The 20,373-nt window shown below is 39.4% G+C and overlaps 1 protein-coding gene and 1 pseudogene across 1 annotated transcript; one reads left to right on the plus strand and one right to left on the minus strand.

Moving 5' to 3' along the window:
• Positions 1-4,523: 4,523 nt before the first annotated feature.
• Positions 4,524-4,704, minus strand: LOC116288537 (U2 spliceosomal RNA; annotated as a pseudogene).
• A 7,098-nt stretch (positions 4,705-11,802) lies between these two features.
• LOC148907595 (uncharacterized) lies at positions 11,803-15,140 on the plus strand. Its single transcript, XM_089036112.1, has 3 exons — positions 11,803-12,405; positions 12,916-13,179; positions 13,687-15,140. Exons 1-3 carry the CDS (start codon positions 11,926-11,928, stop codon positions 14,884-14,886), a joined length of 1,944 nt encoding a protein of 647 aa, XP_088892238.1. The 5' UTR covers positions 11,803-11,925; the 3' UTR covers positions 14,887-15,140.
• The last annotated feature ends 5,233 nt before the right edge of the window (positions 15,141-20,373 follow it).

Here is a 20,373-nt window from a genome sequence, read left to right on the forward strand (position 1 = left end):
GAGAGAATGAGCCTTTTAATCCACTGTATATGAAGGGCTTTAACTTTCAAAAGAACATCAACAATCTTGAAACCACCACTAAATTTGCCCAGATACATAGTGTTCCGTGACACTAGCTCTTTCTTATTAGACCAAATAAATTTTAAAAGGGCAGAATTAATGTTTCGTAATAAATTATCTGGCAATGGCAATACTGTAGCAGTATACCAAAGACCAGAGAGGGCTAGCGCATTAGCTACTAAAGACTTGCCTTGAAAGGACAAACAGCGTTGTTGCCAAAGATCGAAAACATTAGACATTCCAGTGATACGCTTATCCCAGTTAACAGAGGGTGACAGATTAGGACCAAGAAAGGTACCAAGACAAGGTATAGACTCAGATGACCACAAGAGATGAACTGGAGGGTCAGTACGATGGGTCCAAGGTCCCAACCATAAGGCTTTAGATTTGGTGGGATTTAACTTAGCACCGGAAGCATTTTCATAAAGACTATAAATATCAAAGACTGCACGTATAGAATCATCAGTGATGACTGTCAACGTAGTGTCATCCGCATATTGATTAACAACAGATTGAGGAGAAGCAGGTCCAGGCAAAGGAAAGCCTTCGATCCTTGGACAAGCGCGAATGTTGGCAGCAAGAACTTCAGCCGTAATAATATAAAGTAATGGTGATAAGGGACACCCTTGTCGTACACCTCGAGATAATGAAAAAAAGGGAGTAAAAAGCCCATTTACTTGAACAGTGGAAAGAACTCCAGAATAGAAAGATTCAACCCATTTCAAAAAACTCGAGCCAAAGCCCATACAACGCAGAGTCTTTAAGAGAAAAGTCCAGTCTACACGATCAAAAGCTTTCTCTTGATCAAGAGATAGAATTGCAGCTTGAATGCTATTTAAGGAGGCATAATCTACAATATTTTGAAGTAATAAAATGGTTTCACCAATGAAACGACCTGGGACTGATTCAGTCTGATCAGGAGAGATGACGTGGCATAAGACTTTTAGCAAACGACCAGCTATAGCTCGTGAAGCAATTTTATAATCACAGTTACGAAGAGTGATCGGTCTCCAGTTTTTCCGCTCACGTAAGTCTCCCTTTTTAGGAACAAGAGTGATAGTACCACGACGCTGAGAAAGTGAGAGCTGACCTTGGGAATAACCATGATTAAGAACCGCTACAAGATCATGCCCAAGTAAGTCCCAAAAGCACAGATAAAATTCCATTGGTAGACCATCCAAACCAGGGTTCTTGCCATGAGACATTCCTTTTAATGCATTCAAACATTCTTCAAAGGTCAATTGTCCTTCACACTGTTGGGAGTGCTCAGTATTAAGACGGGACTCAAGTTTCCTAAGCATTATATTTTGAAGGTCATCATCTGTTGGTACAGCAGAGAAGAGTTCAGAATAGAATTCTTGCCAAGCACTCAGAAGGTCAGAGGAACAAGACACATATTGGCCAGCATCATTCTTAATAGTAAACACAGTACATTCCTTCCGCCTTTGATGAATTAATTTGAAGAAAAAAGAAGTGGAAGACTCTCCCCCTTCAGCCCATTGAACACGTGAACGAACTTTCACACCTTGAGCCTTTAAAGCATCCAACTTGGCAATTTGACTAAGAATAGCTTTATATCGGGGATACAAAGAAGAATTGCCAGCATCAATTTGAGTTTTTAGCCGGAGAGCTTGACTTTCAAGAGAAGAACGTTGTTGTCGTCTTGTTTTAGCCAACAAAGAGCAATATCGAATCGAGATGGTTCGAATCCATTGTTTACCAAGATCCCACCACAGACGAAGATCTTGTAAATCAAGTTTTCTTAATGTCCAGCGTGACCAAACATTCCTAATGACAGTACAAAACTCGGGATCCTCTAAAACGCTAATATTTAGTTTCCAAAAACCAGAACCCATTTTAACAGGGCTGGGGATATTAGAAGAAAGAACTATTGCACAATGGTCAGAATGTGGGCAAGGAAGGATGTCACAAGAAACAGTGAAACAAGACCAATGGGCTGGAACACCAATCAAATCAATTCGTGAAGAGCAAGACCCATCAGGCCGGATCCATGTGAAAGATTTAAGAGCAGGATGCAAAGAACGCCAAGCATCTACAACATTGAAGTCAGAAAAAAGCTTTTGTAGTATGTCTGAAGCATCACGAACAGAAAAATCACTTGAAGAAGATGATCAATCAAGAGAACGGTCAAAAACAGAATTAAAATCACCCATAAGAAAAACAGGCAGAGCGGAATCAGAAAACTGACTGAGATCCTGAAAAAAGGAGACCCTATCCAAATATTGATTTGGTGCATATACACAGATAACTTGAAATTCATGAAGAGTAGATTGGAAATCAGCAATGACAAAGCGTCCAGAATGATGCAAACGGAAATTATGGAGAGAAAAACAAGACTTGTACAAAATACAAACACCAGCACTATGATTTGATTGGTGATAACCCAAAACAGAAAAAGAAGAATTTGTAAACCAAGATTGAAGTTCGGTATCATTAACAGAGTGTGTTTCTTGAAGACAAACGATGTCTAAAGAAGGCGTCACACACGAAATCCAAGAAAGAAGGGACTGTCGTTTTAGAGGATCCCTAAGACCATTCACGTTTAAAGTCAAAAAATTAACCATGTTTTAAGATTGGAAAAGAGTTGAACGGCACAAAACTCAGAAAAACCATTAAAATCCAATTTTAACAAAACCATACATAAAATGATTATTTTTAAAACATTCAAATTTCGCAAATGCAAAATAAATACCACAAATTATTAGATTAAATGTGACTAAATGGAATAACACCTTTTTAATTATATTACTTATAACACTTTTAAATGCAACTGTATTAAATAAAACTTTTATAAACATAATATTTTTAAAACAATAGCACCATGTATTAAAACGTTTAACTTTTAACAAATAAAGAAAAAAGAGGTTATGCAACTCAAAGAGAAATTTAAACATGATTACTTTTTTTTGGGTTTAGTGGAAGGCCTAAGCGGGGCAGTCGGCTTACGCACAGGAACAACAGGCAAAGCAGATTTCCCAAGACGCTTTGGTCCCGCAGGTAATTTGGTAATAACATGAGCAATAGCAGGGATTATAGCACTTGACACTTCTGGGATAGAGGCTTCTTGCGACGAAAAAACAGGAACAGAATCTGAAGGACCTTGGTCCATGTCCTCTAGTGCAGAAAATCTGTTTACTTGAGCGTGTATTTCTAAGTCCGGCTGATCTTGAGAGACTTCAGGAGCAAATGGTAGGTCATTAATGGAAAATTCTTCAGTAATATTCTCGAAAGCCTTCGGATCTTCTTGGTGGGCCCTAGACTTTTTCCTACGGGGCTTATTACTCTTGGGCGGTGAATGCCGCACAGAAGAAGAAGGGGTGACCGGATCTGAAGCAGTTTGAATACTAGATTGACTATCAGAAGCAGAAGGCACTACTAAAGAACTGTTATGAGAGGCTGCCTCAGGTGTAGGAGTCACATGAAAATGCTCAAACACAACCGGGCTATTGTCCATGGTCCAGGGTTGTGAACAAAAGCGCGCCGAATGCCCCGCCATACCACAACGAATACATAGATCATTTATTTTATAGGGGCACTCAGAAATTGCGTGACCCCAACGATTACAGAAATGACAACACAATTTTTGGCCTTTGTAACGTACTACCAAAGGGTACTTACCCAGACGAATCAAAGAAGGGATGTCCGACGTCAGTATCATCTCTACCTGGCGGTCTCCCATCCACACCCCTTCCTCATCTAAGACATGCTTTGAATTAAGAACTTCGCCGTAACCACGCAGTAACTCAATTTTCCATCCGGGACCTCGGCCGGTGTATTCTTAATGGTAACTGATACGGACTTAGGGTCACACTCAAAAAATGACAAATGGTTTCCTTGGAGTGTGACCCCAGAATTCAAGGGAAGGTCACGAGCATGATTCTTATCCGGTTTGAAAGTTACATCATAATGAGAAGATGACAATCTCTGAAAACACAAAAGGACTCCTTTGTCCATGATCACTTCTAGAGCAGATTGGAGAACCACACCACGAGTGGGGAAAATTCCCTCATCAGCAAAACGTCGAGGGATTCTAAGAGTTAAGGTCATCTCCCTGTCCACGCTGTAACTTGGCGAAGCCATGGCACTTGAGAGAACACCCTGGAAACACGCAGGCGCAGAAGCCTGTGAACTTCAAGAAACTTCTTTCCTACAGAGCTTGAACAGAACAATCTTGCTTCTAATCTGGAAAGTCACTCTGGAACTCTGCAAAACAAAAAATAGACAAAAAACCACTCAAAGAGTGGCGATACTTCAACCTAACGCGTCAGGTAAGTATGCTTGATAGTCCACTCACCCCTCGTCCATCAATGACTTCTGCCATGTGGGATTAGCTGATCACCTGGCCTTGGAGCTGCTACTACGGATAGAGAACAAGAAGGCCAAGTTAGAAACTCCATGTTGTTTTCTTTTGGTTTTTCTTTGTTGGATGAAAATCTTCCCGAAGGAAGTGGGCCGTACACGGAGGTAGTGCAATACCGAGACAACCCGTGGCTGGGACGAGGCAAGCCTCTTTTCCACAGCCCAGTTCCAAAAATCAGTTTAATATATGAGCTACTCAATGAGCAGCGTATCAGATATTAAGCTGATAAGAACAGATACTACACTTGATCTTTTTGATTCTGCCTCAACACCAGTGACCCGGGGTGTGCAAATAGGTCAGCATGGTGATCATTAGCAAGGGGGGGTCCTACTAGGACGTCGACCGCACGCCGGGGTTATGAACCCCGCCCCCCTCTTGACCAGAGAATAACATCAGCACAACAACAACAATCACGATCCAGTTAACACAAACGCACAAACGAAGATGCAAAAAGACTAATTCATACAGGGTCAAGAACTATATGAGTTATAAAGTATAAACATACACACAAAACAATACCACATGCAAATATTTTTGGAATTTTATCATTTTTACAAACACAATGAATACATATCAAGCCGAATTAAAACATCAGAAACAGGAGTCAGAACAAAGAAAAAAAAAAAAAAAAAAAAAAAAATTAGAAAGTGATTGTTTCAATATCAGGAGAGAACTTGCCTAGCACGTTCCAAGAGCGGTTGAAAAATCGACGTTTGCTGGGAGAGCGGAAGCGTTTGGAAAAGGAGAGAAGATGAACATTTAGTCGAGCAATAACGGAAGAACGAACATGATCATGACTAGGTGGAACAGAATTGAAGCGATAATCATTTCGGGCCAGCCAGACAAAATATTTGATGAGAGACAGCAGATAAAAGAAGACCGGGGGCACTATCTGTCTCTCATCATGATCATACCCAAAAAGAATGTGACGGGGCTGCAGACTGGGAGAAAGAGGAGTAACCCTGAGAAACATAGACTGAGCCCATAGCAGTAAGGATTGAATAAAATTGCAATGAAAAAAAAGATGAGTAAGATTTTCCGGGGCGTGGCTACAAAAACATAAAGGGTCAAGCTGACGACCAGCGTTGTTAACACGGTCCATGGTATAAAGAACACCGTGAGCAATTTTCCACGCATGATCGCGAACTTTGCGATCAAGCGGGAAAGAAGAAGTCTGCTGCCAGGTGTCCTGCCAATATAGAAGTCCAAATTGAGGCCGAAAAGAAGCAATACGAGTAGGGAGCTGAGAAACTTTGTCAATTAGGAAAGTGTAGGTCATCTTGGTAGTTAATGCAAGGATGGGAAAAGGTTGTCCCGTATATGGCTTGGGAACAACGTAAACGTAACCAAGATGACCAGACGAGAGATATCCACCAATAAGACACCAAGATTTTAAAACTGATGAATAGAAAGGAGGGAGACAATCAGAAGGGTAAAAAGCAGGTGTAGCAAGAACTGTATTCCGATTGTCAATGAAAGCCCTCTGAATGAAGAAAGAAAAAAAGGCACACCACTTGTTTGGGGTAGACAAGAACCGTCGAACCCACATGATGTGCAGAGCGTTAACTTTATAGGATACAGAGACAAGATTAAATCCTCCTCTGGACTGAGGTTGCATAAGCGTTTTCTCGTAGATTGGCAGATATCTCTTAGAGTAAAAGAAAGAACTGATTTTTTTATTAATTTTGAGTAAAACCCAATTTGGCAAAGGAAGAACAGTGGCGGAATACCAGAGACCGGAAAGAGCAAGACCATTTAAGACAAGAGCCTTGCCCGAGTAGGACAAAGAACGTTGTCTCCAGGAATGTAAGATGTTTGAAAATGTTGCAAGACGATGATCCCAGTTTTCATGCGATAGGTCACCATGGCCAATAGCAATACCCAGACAAACAATGTAAGTGGAAGACCACTGAATAGTGAATTGAGAGTTAAGGCGACCTCTCCAGGATCCACACCAAAGACCTTTGCATTTCTCCATGTTAAGTTTAGCACCAGAGGCAGATTCATATTGCTGATAGATGGAAAAAGCTTCACGGATGTCATCATCAGTAGTACAAAAAACAGTAGTATCATCAGCATACTGTGAAATTAAACTGGGTTCAAAATTAGTTTGAGGAGGAGACAAGCCTTTGAGGATCTGTGAAGAGCGTAGTTTACAAGCTAGAGTCTCAGCAACAAGAACATAGAGAGCAGCAGAGAGAGGACAACCCTGACGGACACCACGAGAAAGAGAAAACCAGTTAGTAAAGAAGCCATTAACGATAACTGAAGATTCAGGGCCAGTATAAAATAGTCTTATCCATTGGCAGAAGGAAGGGCCAAAACCCATCTTACGCAAAACTGCCAACAGATAAGACCAATCGACACGATCAAAGGCTTTCTCTTGATCAAACGAGATCAGTGCCAGGGGAAGATTCATCATATCAGAATAGGCTACAACGTCAGACAGAAGTCTAACGTTTTCGCCAATAAAGCGGCCAGGAATTGAGCAGGTTTGATCTGGAGAGATGACAGAAGAAATGACTTTACGCAGACGGCAAGAAATAGAGCGGGAGGCTATTTTATAGTCGGTACACAAGAGAGATATGGGTCGCCAGTTCTTACGAAGATATCTGGGACCCTTTTTGTGGATAAGAGTAATCAAACCCCGACGCTGGGAAACAGAAAGGAGACCAGACTGATAGGAATAATTAAGTACAGAAACAAGGTCACTACCAAGAACCGGCCAAAGTCTGACGTAGAATTCTTTGGGCAGACCATCAATGTTAGGAGACTTGCCATTCTCCATCCCCATCAAAGCAGACAAGCACTCATCAACAGACAACGGGCCTTCACAAAGAGTCTGTTCCTCAGATGGAAGAACCCGTTCAAGAGAATCAAGGAAAGAATCTTGAAGAACATCATCAGTAGATTGAGAGGCAAAAAGGGAGAAATAAAACGAACGCCATGCAGATAATAAGTTTTCAGAATCAGTGACAAGGTGACCGTTATCATCCAAGATAGCATCAATAATTTGGGAAGCGCGATTTTGTTTTTCTAAGCGAAAAAAGAAAGCAGAAGAGGTTTCCCCTTCTTCAATCCACTGGGCTCTGGCTCTGATTTTGCTGGCTTTAGCTTCCTCATTGTCTAGCTGGACTAATCTGAGTTTTGAGGACTGAAGAGAGGGAATAGCAGAAATATCGCCGTTATCAACGCGGTTTTGAAGAGAAGAAAGATTTTGTTGAAGAGAATTACGATAAGCCCTAGTTTGTTTTCGGCGTTTAGAACAGTATCTAATAGAGATTTCCTTAATTCGAAGTTTTCCTACATCCCACCAGACGAGAGGCGACCTATAGTGCAGTTTTTGAAGGCGCCATTGTTTCCAGAAGTCAGAAATTAGGAGAAAGTAGTCATCTTCTTCAAGGACAGAGACATTTAATTTCCAATACGAGGGGCCACGAGAAGGAAGATCAGGGAGATTGCACTCTAAGAGAACCATGCTATGATCAGAGTGAGGACAAAATAGAAAATCACAAGACACAACTGAAGGAGCAAAACGGATAGGAACACCAACAATATCAATTCGAGAGGCAGAACTGTGATCAGGAGTACGATAGGTAAAAGAGTGCTGCGTGGGATGCAGGTACCTCCAGATATCTAGCAGGCGGGATTTTTCAAAAATAGATGTCAGAAGGTCTGAGCTATCGTAAGAAGGGTGCAGATAGGAACGCGATCGACGATCAAGATTAGCATCAAACACAGAGCTAAGGTCACCCAAGAGCAGATTGTCAGTAGACGGATCAATGATATGTTCGAGTTGATTAAAAAATGTGTCACGGTCAGGATTATGATTAGGCGCATATGCAGTAGTAATGGAAAACGGCTTGTCACAAACAGTAAGGTCAACCTTCAGAAGGCGCCCATTAGAAAAAGAGTGAGTGTTCTCGACATTACAAGAAAAGGAACGATTAATGAGGATTGCCACCCCAGCCGAACGAGAAGAAAAGAAGGAACCATAAGCGAGGAAAGGAGAGTACTTGAACCAGGAATCCAGTTCTAGTTGAGAAACACAATGAGTTTCCTGGAGGCAGATAATATCGAGGTTTAATGACAGAAGCCAGATGAAAAAAGAAGCCCTTTTAACTGGGTCGCGAAGACCTTTAACGTTTAAGGTGGCAATCCTCATAAGGAAAATAGACATACGCCTAAATATTCAATAAACGCATTTAACATAATTGCAACTATAAATTCAATAACTCACATTCAATTAACACATTTGACATAATTTCACATTCAATAGATTGATTTATAAACAGAACTTTCAATATAACTGCAATAATATTTTCCAATAATAAATAACGTGAAAAGAGGGTTTTTTAAATTAGGGTCTCGTTTTACTAGATTTAGGACGCGGGTGAGAGTCAGCAATTTGTCTCTTAAGAACAGTTGGTAGGATTTTTAATGAAGGAGGGATATGGGAATTGACAGGCACTTTTTGAACTATTTTACTGAAGGAAGGGGAAGACAGATCAGTCCCTACTGATATAGAAAAGGGTAAAGGAGAGCCTTGAGAAGGAGAAACACAAGATTGAGGCGAGGACACCGGCAGAGGAACGTTCGCAAGAGAATCTTGAGAGCCGGGATGAGGGAATAGAGAACTGGAATTTTCAGAGACAGTGACAATATTGACATTATTAAGGGAGTCCTGCGACAGAACATTGGGAAATAAGGGTTCAGAAGTAACATTATCACTATTATGGCTATTATCACAAGTGGAAATCGCGTTGATATCATCAGATAGTTCTTGGGAAAAAAGAGATGGCGAATCTTGATGATTATCCATATTTTCCTCAGTATCATCTTCCATATTATTCTCTTCATTAGGAACGTCTTCCATGATCTCGCTATACGTTTCAGAAATATTGCCAAAGAGCTCGCTTGGCGTAGGTTGGTGTTGAAAGAGGGTTCCGGGATGATCATCAAAAGGCTGATTATTAAGATTACGCGTTACTAAGAACTCAGGAGGAGCCAGAAAGGAGGTATGACAGTCAAAAGAAACATGGCTTGGATCCCCACAATTTGCACACGATCCACAAAGGGGACAGTTGCGATTAGAATGACCCCACCAGTTACAGTTAAAACAAGAAAGAGGTTGTCCGCGATAATGAACCCTAGCGGTGTAGGGGTCGAAAAAGACTCTAGCAGGAATATGACAGTTAAGGATCATTAAGAGACGTCTATCCCCAGTTTCTAGACCGTACTTATCTGCATTTCTAAGCACATCCTTAACCTCTCCATATTTTTCAAAAACATTTTTCAAAGTTTCATCAGTCAGCTCAAAGGGAAGATTAGAAACGGTTACAACATGATAGGTCGCTTCCGCCCCAGTAAAGAAACAAAAAGAACCCTTAACGTTGATGCCTTTTGTTAGAAGACTTTCAGACTGACGTACACAATTTTCCTTAAAGGAGACTCTATAAGAAAACCCATTGGAAGCTCTCTGAACACATTTGATAGATTTTAAAGATTCCCTACCAATCGAGACAGTAATTGCTGTGATGATATCCTCCCTAGTCACACCAATGTTTGCGCGACGAAGATAAGTAGGAAGAGACAAAACAAGAGTATTTGGCCTTCGTACAGAAAACATTCTCAAAAATAGGGGAAAAAAAAAAAAAGGGCCAAGAAAAACAGCGAGAAGGTGCACAAGCGTGCACAATCTCAAAAAAGTCAAGAAGAAGAAGATAATTACCAATCAAAAGATCCCACACGTAAGAAAGAAGACTTGAGAACACGGCAACGCCCAAAAGCCACGAGGTCCCCAAAAGCACAATGAATCAGCACAGGAATCCCACTTGTCGCTAGCCTGCGTGTCTCCGAACGGTTACTTGTAAAGTCTGTCTGCGAAACAGCGCAGGAAATCTTGTTCCGGAACCCCCCAACTGCGTACCTGGATTTCAGTACGCGATGCGATTGGCTCTTTCTTACAAGTACGCTTATTGGCTTTAATTATCGTTCCCAGTCCTACTCAAGTGTCATAGTTGTCAGAACGGTTTGTTGTGATCATTTCACGTGTGTGCGGGGCTTTCTCGATCAACTACTGTATCTATGTGCTTTTGAATGGAAATATTTTGTATTTTATGTGCTCGAGAAGTACCAAACCACAATATTCGGTATCTTGTAGATGGAAAGGCTAAGGTCAACGTTAAATTTGAGTTGGAAAGTCTGTCAATTGTTGGCAATCAACAAAGCAAATATATTTGCAAGTCGTGCTACCAAATATTGGCGAAGCGGCGAAGTGTTATACAACGACAACAAAAATTTGAGTCAGAAATACGAAGGCTTTACGACAAAAAAAAGTCACTCGTTCACACAAGCCCGAAGAGGGCTTCATCAGAGGAGATCAACCATGTAACTCCCAAAAAAAGTCGTAGCGAAGGAACACTGCATGGCTTTCTAACTTCGACTCCTATCTGTGACCGCTCAAGACCTACGATTCCTGACCTAAGAATTCCCGCAATTGATCCTTGCCCTGGGTCTCCAGTTCAGGGAGAATTTACTAATGGGGCACCTACAAAGGCAGAACATATTGACGTCTGCGTAAAGATGAAGTGGAAATCAAGAGAGAAGGAGAGAAAGCTCCCTGAAGAACTAGAATCGCTTGGGAAGATGTTAGTTCGGGGTACCTTTAAACAAATCGCCAATGCAACGTGGAGGTGCCCAGCTCTTAAAAAAGAACTAACAGCTCTCGTGTTAAAGGAAATTGAAAAAGAAGCAACACAGCTGTGTTCCAAAAAGAATCCGATCTCCCTCAGGAAGACAGACAAGGATAGCATGTTGTTATTTACAATGGAAAAGCTGGACGAAGAGATCAGTGAAAGAGCGCCACTGATGCATTCTTGTCTGTCAGCTGCTGCAATCAACAGTAAAAGTAGAGCCTTAAATACTTCTGGTGGTCATTTTGGAGCTATTGGGATGGCAGCTGCAGTTTGTCTTCGTAACAGGTCAAAGTCTATGATTGCTGCTCAACTTTTGATAACAACATTCCTCCATCATTCAAATTGGATGGTAAGTACTATGTCTGATTTGAAAATAATTTCATAAATAGAATATACTATAATATACACTACACAAATAATGTATATTTAGCAACACTGCTGCCCTACTGATTATAACAGTATTACATTTCTGTTGATGAAAATTTAAAAAAAAGCATTAACAAAAGACAAATATTTCTCATGAAAAAAGGAATCTGATAATTGCGAATATTTCATTTCATATTTCAAGCATGTTCAAGATATAGGAATAAAACCTGAGAGGCTGATATGATCTTAGCAAAAAAAAATGTTTGTGACACTCCATTATTTTTGTTTTAGGCAACTCTTGCTCGACTGGCCCCTCTCCGGCTTACAACAAGCCATACATATCTATACAAGAAGTTAGATGAGTTTGGAAAGAACTATGATACCAAGATTACAAATTTAGTATCAAAACAAGGTGAATGGATGGCAAGGTACAGTAACCAGCATATCAAAGATGTGCCTACAGAACCTGGGCTAAACTCTGGTGCAGTTCTCAATTCTGAACCTGCTACTAACATGCCAACTCCCCATGACAATATGCATGTGCAACAGGATAAGGGCAGAAAGATCACGTTTGACAATATAGACTATCGTCAGGATGTTCACTACATGACAGAGGATCATCAAAACATTGATAAACATTGTGTTACCTTTATGTCCACTGAAAACAGGGTTACTGGAAATCATCTAAGTAATAAGCCTCCAGAAGATGGTATCCTTCAAATGGAAAATGGTGTCTGTCTCCCAAGTCCCCATGAAAATGTCAAGCAGCGTGATGACTACCTCACTTTGGCAGAACGCATCATTGCTGCTAAAGTACCATGCCTAAACTATCTTTCAGATGTCTGTACTTCCCATATACCCCATGCATATAGTAAAGAAATGAATGAGAAAACAGAAACAGTAAGTGAACTTCATGATAGAAGATAGATAAGTAACTTTGAAGGGATAATAGGAAGATCAATTAGGAGTTGTCACTAGCTTATATAGCCTGCACTGCATCCGAAAATTTTCTCATACAGGGGCTTGAGAAAACCAAGCCAACCAGACAGAATTTTAACCTGAGACTTCCTTGTAGCTCAGTGGTAGGGCATCCAACCAGAGTATCTGAAAGGTCACAGGTTGGAATCCTGTCAGGTGGACTTATTTTTTCCAACCACACATACACTCTCGAATTTCAGTAATATTTCTAGTAATTAAGTGAACTGTTGTTTCAGTTGTGTCACAGTGCAATAACATTTACCCCTACCAACACTTAGCAAAATATCCAGCCGGGGTAGGACATTCCAATTAGATCTTCTTTATAAATAAATAAATAATCTTTTTCTGGTTTTATAAATAGTGAATACCACTATTCCTTAACAATGCAACCTAAATGGTTGTCATAATTTATTTAAAAAATCTTTTTCTTAGTCTTTTCTAGGAATGATACACGAGAACGAGAACGATGCTGATGGGATAATAAAGGTTTTACAAACACTCCATAAATATGTGCCTTCTCATGGGGAAGGAGAACAAAAAGAGTATGGTGACCAAGGAGTTGTTGGAGACCAACTGTCTGTTGAGAGAGCAGTCAATGGCCATGCATCCTTAGCGAATGGTTTTACAAGTGAGGAGCAGCTCCAGGGTTTGCACTTTGAAATAGCCGATTGGCACTCGGGGAATAAGTTCTTAGAGGTAGGTTGTCAAAATGAAAACACAAATCAAAGAGTGCATGCCAATTACCTGTGAAACAAATACTAACTATTTAGCTCATCAGAATATTTATTTGTCCACCAATTTGGTTATTAACAAACTAAGAATTCACTTAGGCATGAACAACACAAAGGAATAAAAAGACAGTTAGATAAACTGCTTGGATGCTGCTATTGTTGTTTGCACTGTTCTGCTTCTATGATAGTGTTAGTTTGTACTTGTGCTAGAGAAAATGTTAAGATACTGTAGAATCCCAGTTATAAGCTCACCCAGTTATAAGCCCACCCAGTTATAAGCCCACAGGGATATAAGCTCACCTTCCCACTGACAGAAATTTCCTTTCGGTTATAAGACCGCCCTGTAAAAAGCCCACCCCCAATTGATATTACATTCAGTTTATGCTGTAAAGATTACTTAAAGCATTCTTAGTATTACTATTGTCATTATCATCATCAAGGATACCTTTTTCTTTTCTTTTTTCCTCTTTAGGTAGGTTTTTCCAACCTATATAATATCTCATCTTCTGGTGACAAGTGTACTATGTACAGCGACCGCAACCTTATCAATAGGAGGAATGTCAAAGGGGATGTTAGTGCAGCAGCCAATGCATGTCGAAGATTTTTCATCCTTGAAGTTGAATCAAGAATAATTGCAGCAGCACTGAAAATCCTTGGCATGGGTTCTCTGGATGATCAAAAGCCAGCTAAGTTTGAGCTTCCAAAACCAGAGTCACCTAAAAAGGATAAGAAAGACTTTCTTCACAAGATAGCCTCTCTAATTATTGATGCTTTTGTGGTTGATAAGAAAAGGAACAAAAGCATGGAAGAGTTGGCAAAACTTCTTGAACAGAAAGAGAAGGAACGCAAAGCTGGTGCACGATACAAATGCAGATTCCCTGGATGTTCAAAGACTTTTGCTCATAATGGCAAATATTTGAAGGAGCATGAGGCCAGCCATGACCCTCCTGTAGTTTCAAGTGACAACAGTACTGTGAACATACTTAAAGATCCCAAATCAGATGAGGAAGATGGAGATGACATGTTGTCATATCAGAAATCACTACTGGAATATGGGATGCTTCTTCTTAATTTCTTTGATGCTATATCAGAAGGTGATGGAGGAAGATTGCATCGTTGTTGGAAATTTTTCCTCATGTACCTTAAGCATCAAGGAGGGAGTGCCACAAAGTACTCTCTGGAGTGCTTGTATCAGATGTTTCAAGTTTATGCATTGTTAAGTCCCCAGTCAGCTCATCGGCTAATTTGGAACAGATCTGTGAAAAACAAGCCAGTAAGAGGAGCCAACATTCCACTAGATCTGCAGTTGGAGTTTTACAACAAGACAGTGAAGGAAGCCATAAAGAAGCTAGGACCTGCTGCCTCTAGAAGATCCCTAGATAGGATATGTCATTCTCTTGGAATAACAAGTGAGCTTATGATTAACTATGACCATAACCTGTCCATCAATAAAAGATCTGGTAAGCATGTGAAGAAGTCAACAAAGAATGACATGTGCAAGATTGTGCAAGAACTGGTAACAAATGACGCATTCACATTTACTCCAGGTAGAAGATACAGATACTACTCAAGAATACAACCAACCTTTTTACATGGGTTTGACATGAGCAGCATGTTCTCCTGGATCAACGACCACAAAAAGTACATGATCTTAAATAGAAGAGCACGATAAACAATGACAAAGAAAAGATAAAAACAAATTCAACACAAATTCTCATATGAATGTATATTAATTAAATTCCTTTTATGCGTGATTGATACAAACTTAAAATACAGCATTAAACTTAGTTCCTGTTCTGTTACTCTTTTTTGTCAGAGAACAGGCTAATTACTCAGGGGCGGATCCAGGAAGTTTTTTGGGAAATCAAAAAATAGATAGTAATAAAGTCATATTTGACTGTAAATCAACCAAATCGGGGGGGGGGGGGGGCACAAACCCTGCACCCCTCCCCTGGATCAGCCCCTGGTACTTTAACAACTAGAGTTCTGACTTTAAGAGTCCTGTTATGTTCCAGAAACAAATTAAGGAAAATATTGGAATTACCACTTGTACTTCTTATATATTATAATTATTTGCATAGAACTTAAATATAAAGTCCATGTAGTTGAGGAAAAAAATAAATGCAATAGGAGAAATTGGAAAAATGCAGTTAATAATACTTGAATATGTACATATAAGTGTTTCATTAACCACGTAATCATAAATGACTTCATTTTTCCTGGCACATTTACATTCTCCACAAGACATGTCTGTACTGCTAAAAATCTTCAACCAAAAGGACACAATTGTAAAAGCTATAGAATATAGATGTTACAAGAAGCTCTTGACAGCCTTTTTTTAAATATAAAAAATGCTCTGGCAAAATCTGACAATTTGAGTTTGAATCCTTCAGATAGTTTCATTCTCATTGGAAAAAATCATATGAAATTGACACGAAGTTTCTCATGTAATGCATCATGAATTATTGATAAGACATCTCTTGGGATAATCACACTTAATTTTCTGATTTTGCTAAGATAAATGACTTCATTTCTGAAATCTGTTTCTTAAAGAAGTGTTTTAGAAATAGTGATGTCACTCAATGTTTAACTTAATTTTCTGATTTTGCTAAGATAAATGACTTCATTTCTGAAATCTGTTTCTAAAAGAAATGTTGTAGAAATAGTGATGTCACTCAGTGTTTAACTACGTGTATTCCAAAGCTTTTACCTTTTTGTAGTTTTTGATGAATCCAGGGTTAAAAAGCTATTTCACATGCTACTCAAATCTAAACTTAGCTTTTGCAAATGTTCATTTTATTGCATAATATATGCACATTTAGAGAGGGGACTGTCCTTATGAGGAAAATATCTCAAAACCAGGACAATATGTTGTTAGAGTATGGTATAAACACGTTTGTGATAAACTTGGGTAAGATGGTAAGAGAGATTTAACTTATGGATAAAAGCTCTAAGCAGTACTCAAACTCTGATAAGAAGTATCTAAAAAAGTACTGTCTGCTGTGTCCATACATGTGTTAAAAGAACTTAGATCCTCTAAATCTTGGCTGTTCAACATCCCTACCAGTGTGGTGTCATCCCTGACTTGACTCCAGTCAGAATAATTTGACATTTCAGGTGGAAACACATCCATTTGTATTTCAGCAGCATCTATATCACTGAAGACTTTGTCTAAAGCTGTGAGAATGGCAGTGGCATATTTCATTCTCCATATTTCTACCAACTCTACAACATCTTGGATGGTAAAAAGAATGCTGCAGTGTTCAATCACTTGATTAATATGGAAAGAATTAAACTCCATGAGTACATTGGGACATGTCACCATAGTATCCACTTGTACCTCCTTCATCATTTCTTGCTGGAAGCAATGAAGTTCCAATCTCAGTTTCTCCCTTTGTTGTTCACTGACAACTCTTGTAAATTTGGCTCTTTCATGATGAGCATGTGCATTGATGGTGGTCATTAATTTCTGGACTGGTGACTTTTTTGTTGTATCTCCATTCAAATTGGGACTCCAAAGCACCCTGCAATCCTTGTCACTACACCTGCATTTCATTGCACATTGTCCACAGCATTTGTGAAGTAAACTGTTACTTGCCACTTTACTTTCAAAATGGCTCATTAACCATATACGCGAGCATCCTTCTTGTTGGACATAAGCCTTCATATCCCTATCACAGTGGGCTGACAGTAGTCCATTGAACAGCAGGATGCAAGAGCTTGGAAGTCCATCCCGTCCAGCACGCCCACACTCTTGAACATACTGTTCCACTGTCTTCGATGGTCCAAAATGCACAATCTGTCTAACCTTCCTGCAATTGATACCCATGCCGAAGGCAACAGTACAAATGACAACTCGTAAATGTCCATCATCCTTTGCCATATTTTCGATTATGTGTTCCTTAACTCTTTTAGGGGTGCCAGCATGAAACATTTCAACCAGTCTTTTTTGTGGATTGGTTACTCCACCACTGTACATCTTCAGACCCAAAAAAACTTCAAACATTCGGTACAGAACTGAACACTGCTTTCGTGTTTGACAGTATATTAATGTTCTTGGCGTGTTTGCACCCATATCATCAACTTCATTAATAAGCCGCCCAAACACAATCTCCAATGGCTCATTTTTATCTACATATTGTGTAGAATAAAATAAATTTGGCCTGTCAGGACTCTGCTGGATCATTTGCACATCCTTTGGTGACAGGTTCAGGGTTTCCATTATTTGTTCCTTGGTTGCCTTGGTGGCAGTTGCTGTTAGGATCACTGATTTAGTATCTTTGGGAATTAAAGAATGTAATTCTCCTAAGCAACCATACCACTTCCTGAATGGGACCTTCTTGGTACCTGTTAGCCCCCTGTAATAACACAAAGAACAAAACAGCAATTAAGACATACACCTACTTGCAAGAACGTTGTCATACGATATTAGAACATTAGTAATTTAGTGAGAAAGGAATACATTAAAAAGACAAACAAAAAAATTCAGCTTCAGTGATCTTCTTTTGTTCTTTAAAGACCCATTGCCACTTACCGTGATGCACCGCGGTCACAGATGAATTTCGTGGTCCATGAAATTCAAAGATTCATATATTGAATAATAAATTCATATTAAATCCTTTTCCGACATAGCACTAAGGCACAAATTAATTCTTTTACATTCCTTTAAGAGTTTATTCAAAAGGTTAGAATTGTTTTTTCGGTTGTGACACGATTCAAAATGTTAACAAATTGTGATGCATCACGGTAAGTGGCAATGGGTCTTTAATATAATTCCTATCCCACTAAACCACTAATGTTCTATTTTCGTATGTCAACGTTCTTGCAAGTAGGTGTATGTCCAACTTTAAAAATTATAGAATAATGAAAATATTATATCCTGAATGAACTACCTCAAACATAGCATGCTATATCAATGTGCATGTTTATGTTTCTACTACATTTATGTTGTTGCATAACACTACTATGTAATAAATATATATCTATACATCTAATGTACAGTGTAAGCCATAGACAGTATTTCTTGCATGGGTTTTCTATTTTATTTTATGTTAGATTATCAGTCTGTCTTTCTATATATCGATCAATCCGTTCATCTTCGCTTGATCTGGTTGTCTAGCTATCAATTATGGCTTTGCATCTTTGCATAAATGGTATGGGATTTTGGATGATTTTAAAAATTAATATTTCACACCGTTTTGGTGGACATAACAATTTTGGTTTCTCCCACGTTCCTTATTAATTCCAGCTCAAAAATTACAAATTTAAAAAAGGCAAAAATCCGTTTGCAAAGGTTTTACCCTCTAATTTTCAATCACAAGGATAATTTAGAGTGAATATCAACCTAGCTAGAAATGCTCTATACTAAATTTGAAAATCTACCAAAACGAAAAAGAGATAAAAAGTTTTAAATTTGTCAACATACCATTGAACGATGCAGTGAGCTTCATCTATTACGACGCCGATCATCATATCCCTGAAGCTTGGCGTGCAGAAAATTCCTCTCCATGTTGTAGTAGACAGAAAGCACTCTGGGGAACCGAACAACACGACATAGTTGCCATTTACGATCTGCTGGATGATTTCAGCATCTTCCTCGTCACCGATGGCAATTGCTGGAATCCCAATATTATTTAGATATAGCACATGATCTTCCATCAAAGATCGAAGTGGAGAAAGAACCACAATGATGCTGGATCCTCTGGATTTACATCGCAAAATATCCGAAACTATGGGAAGACACTGAAAAATCAGTGACTTCCCGTAAACTGTTGGCAGGTTTACAAAAATTTTTTTGTTACTAAAGAATCCCTTAATAGCCTCCTTTTGTTCCGGCAAGAGGTTTCTTACTTCAAACTGATGTTCAACTGCCGAAAATGCTTCTCTCCATAACTCTTCGCTGTATGCCGCCATTTTGATTCAGACGCGGTGACGAAGACAGCAAGTCAACAGCAAAGACTCAAGACCAATCAGAAACGCCGTTAGATTAACCAATCAGCATTGAGTCGACAAATCAATGCCGGGGGGCTTTGGAACACGATTCTTGTCGCGGCTGCGCAGACGGACTTTACGACAGAAAATTCCGGATGCAGTGCAGGCTAACTTGTCGCTCGAGCAGGGCAATATTCCGACCTTATCCAAAAGGCCGAGAAGCGATACCCCAACACCCACACCCCTCGCCAACCCTTCCATCTCCCTAGTCCACCCCGTGTGGGAGGCAGCCGCTCAACTCCAAACACCACCAACGGCATCCTTGTGCCTGCCTCACCAACCTCTACTACACTGCTGCATCATGGGTAATAATAATAATAATAACAATAATAACTTTATTTCTATAGCGCTTTTACCTATGATGTTCAAAGCGCTTTACAAACAATATAACAAATATAAATAATTACTGAAATATCAAATAATCAAAAATCTAACTACTAAACTATCTTAATGACTACATTCTATAAAAATATAATAATTTAGTAATTATAAATATATATAAAGTGAATAACTAATCTTAAAAACTAACCATAAGCCTCTTTATATAAAAATGTTTTTAGCTTTTTCTTAAAGCTATCCAAACTTGAACATAATCTAATATCTTGGGGAAGAGTATTCCATAACACAGGCCCACAAATGGAGAATGCCCTAGCGCCATAGGTCTTAAGCTTAAACTTGGGTACCCTGAGCAATCCCTTGGCAGATGAACGCAATGTGCGAGATGGAACGTAAGGACACACTAAATCACTAAGATAAGTTGGCGCAATACCATTCACTGCCTTAAAGACAAAAAGAAGGATCTTATACTTAATACGCTGTTCAACTGGGAGCCAATGCAGCTCCATCAATACTGTTTGATTTGCGTGAAAGACTAATAAGCCTAGCGGCAGCATTAAGAGCATATTGTAAGCGTTGCACAAGGTGTTTGGGTAAGCCAAACAATAAAGAATTACAATGATCTATCTTCGAAGTCACAAATGCATGAACTAGGATTTTTGTGGTGTCATAGCTTAAATACCTTCTAACGCGTGCTATGTTCCTAATATGGTAAAAAGCAGACTGGCAAACTGCAGTAACTTGTTTAGCTAAACTTAGAGTCCTATCGAAAACTACACCAATGTTCCTTGCATGTTCAGAAACTTTAATGAGTTCGTTAGCAGCAGAAATA

Source organism: Actinia tenebrosa, unplaced genomic scaffold, assembly GCF_029948245.1.
Source record: "Actinia tenebrosa isolate PJP-AT-01 unplaced genomic scaffold, QUT_ActTen_1.0 PGA_scaffold3__52_contigs__length_22856419, whole genome shotgun sequence".
Classification (NCBI taxonomy): domain Eukaryota; kingdom Metazoa; phylum Cnidaria; class Anthozoa; order Actiniaria; family Actiniidae; genus Actinia; species Actinia tenebrosa.

Coding starts and splice junctions, on each gene's coding strand:
- LOC148907595 (XM_089036112.1), top strand. CDS start 11,926: ATGGCAAGGTACAGTAACCAGCATATCAAAGATGTGCCTACAGAACCT. Junction 12,406..12,915: donor TGAATGAGAAAACAGAAACA/GTAAGTGAACTT, acceptor TCTTTTTCTTAG/TCTTTTCTAGGAATGATACA. Junction 13,180..13,686: donor CGGGGAATAAGTTCTTAGAG/GTAGGTTGTCAA, acceptor TTTCCTCTTTAG/GTAGGTTTTTCCAACCTATA.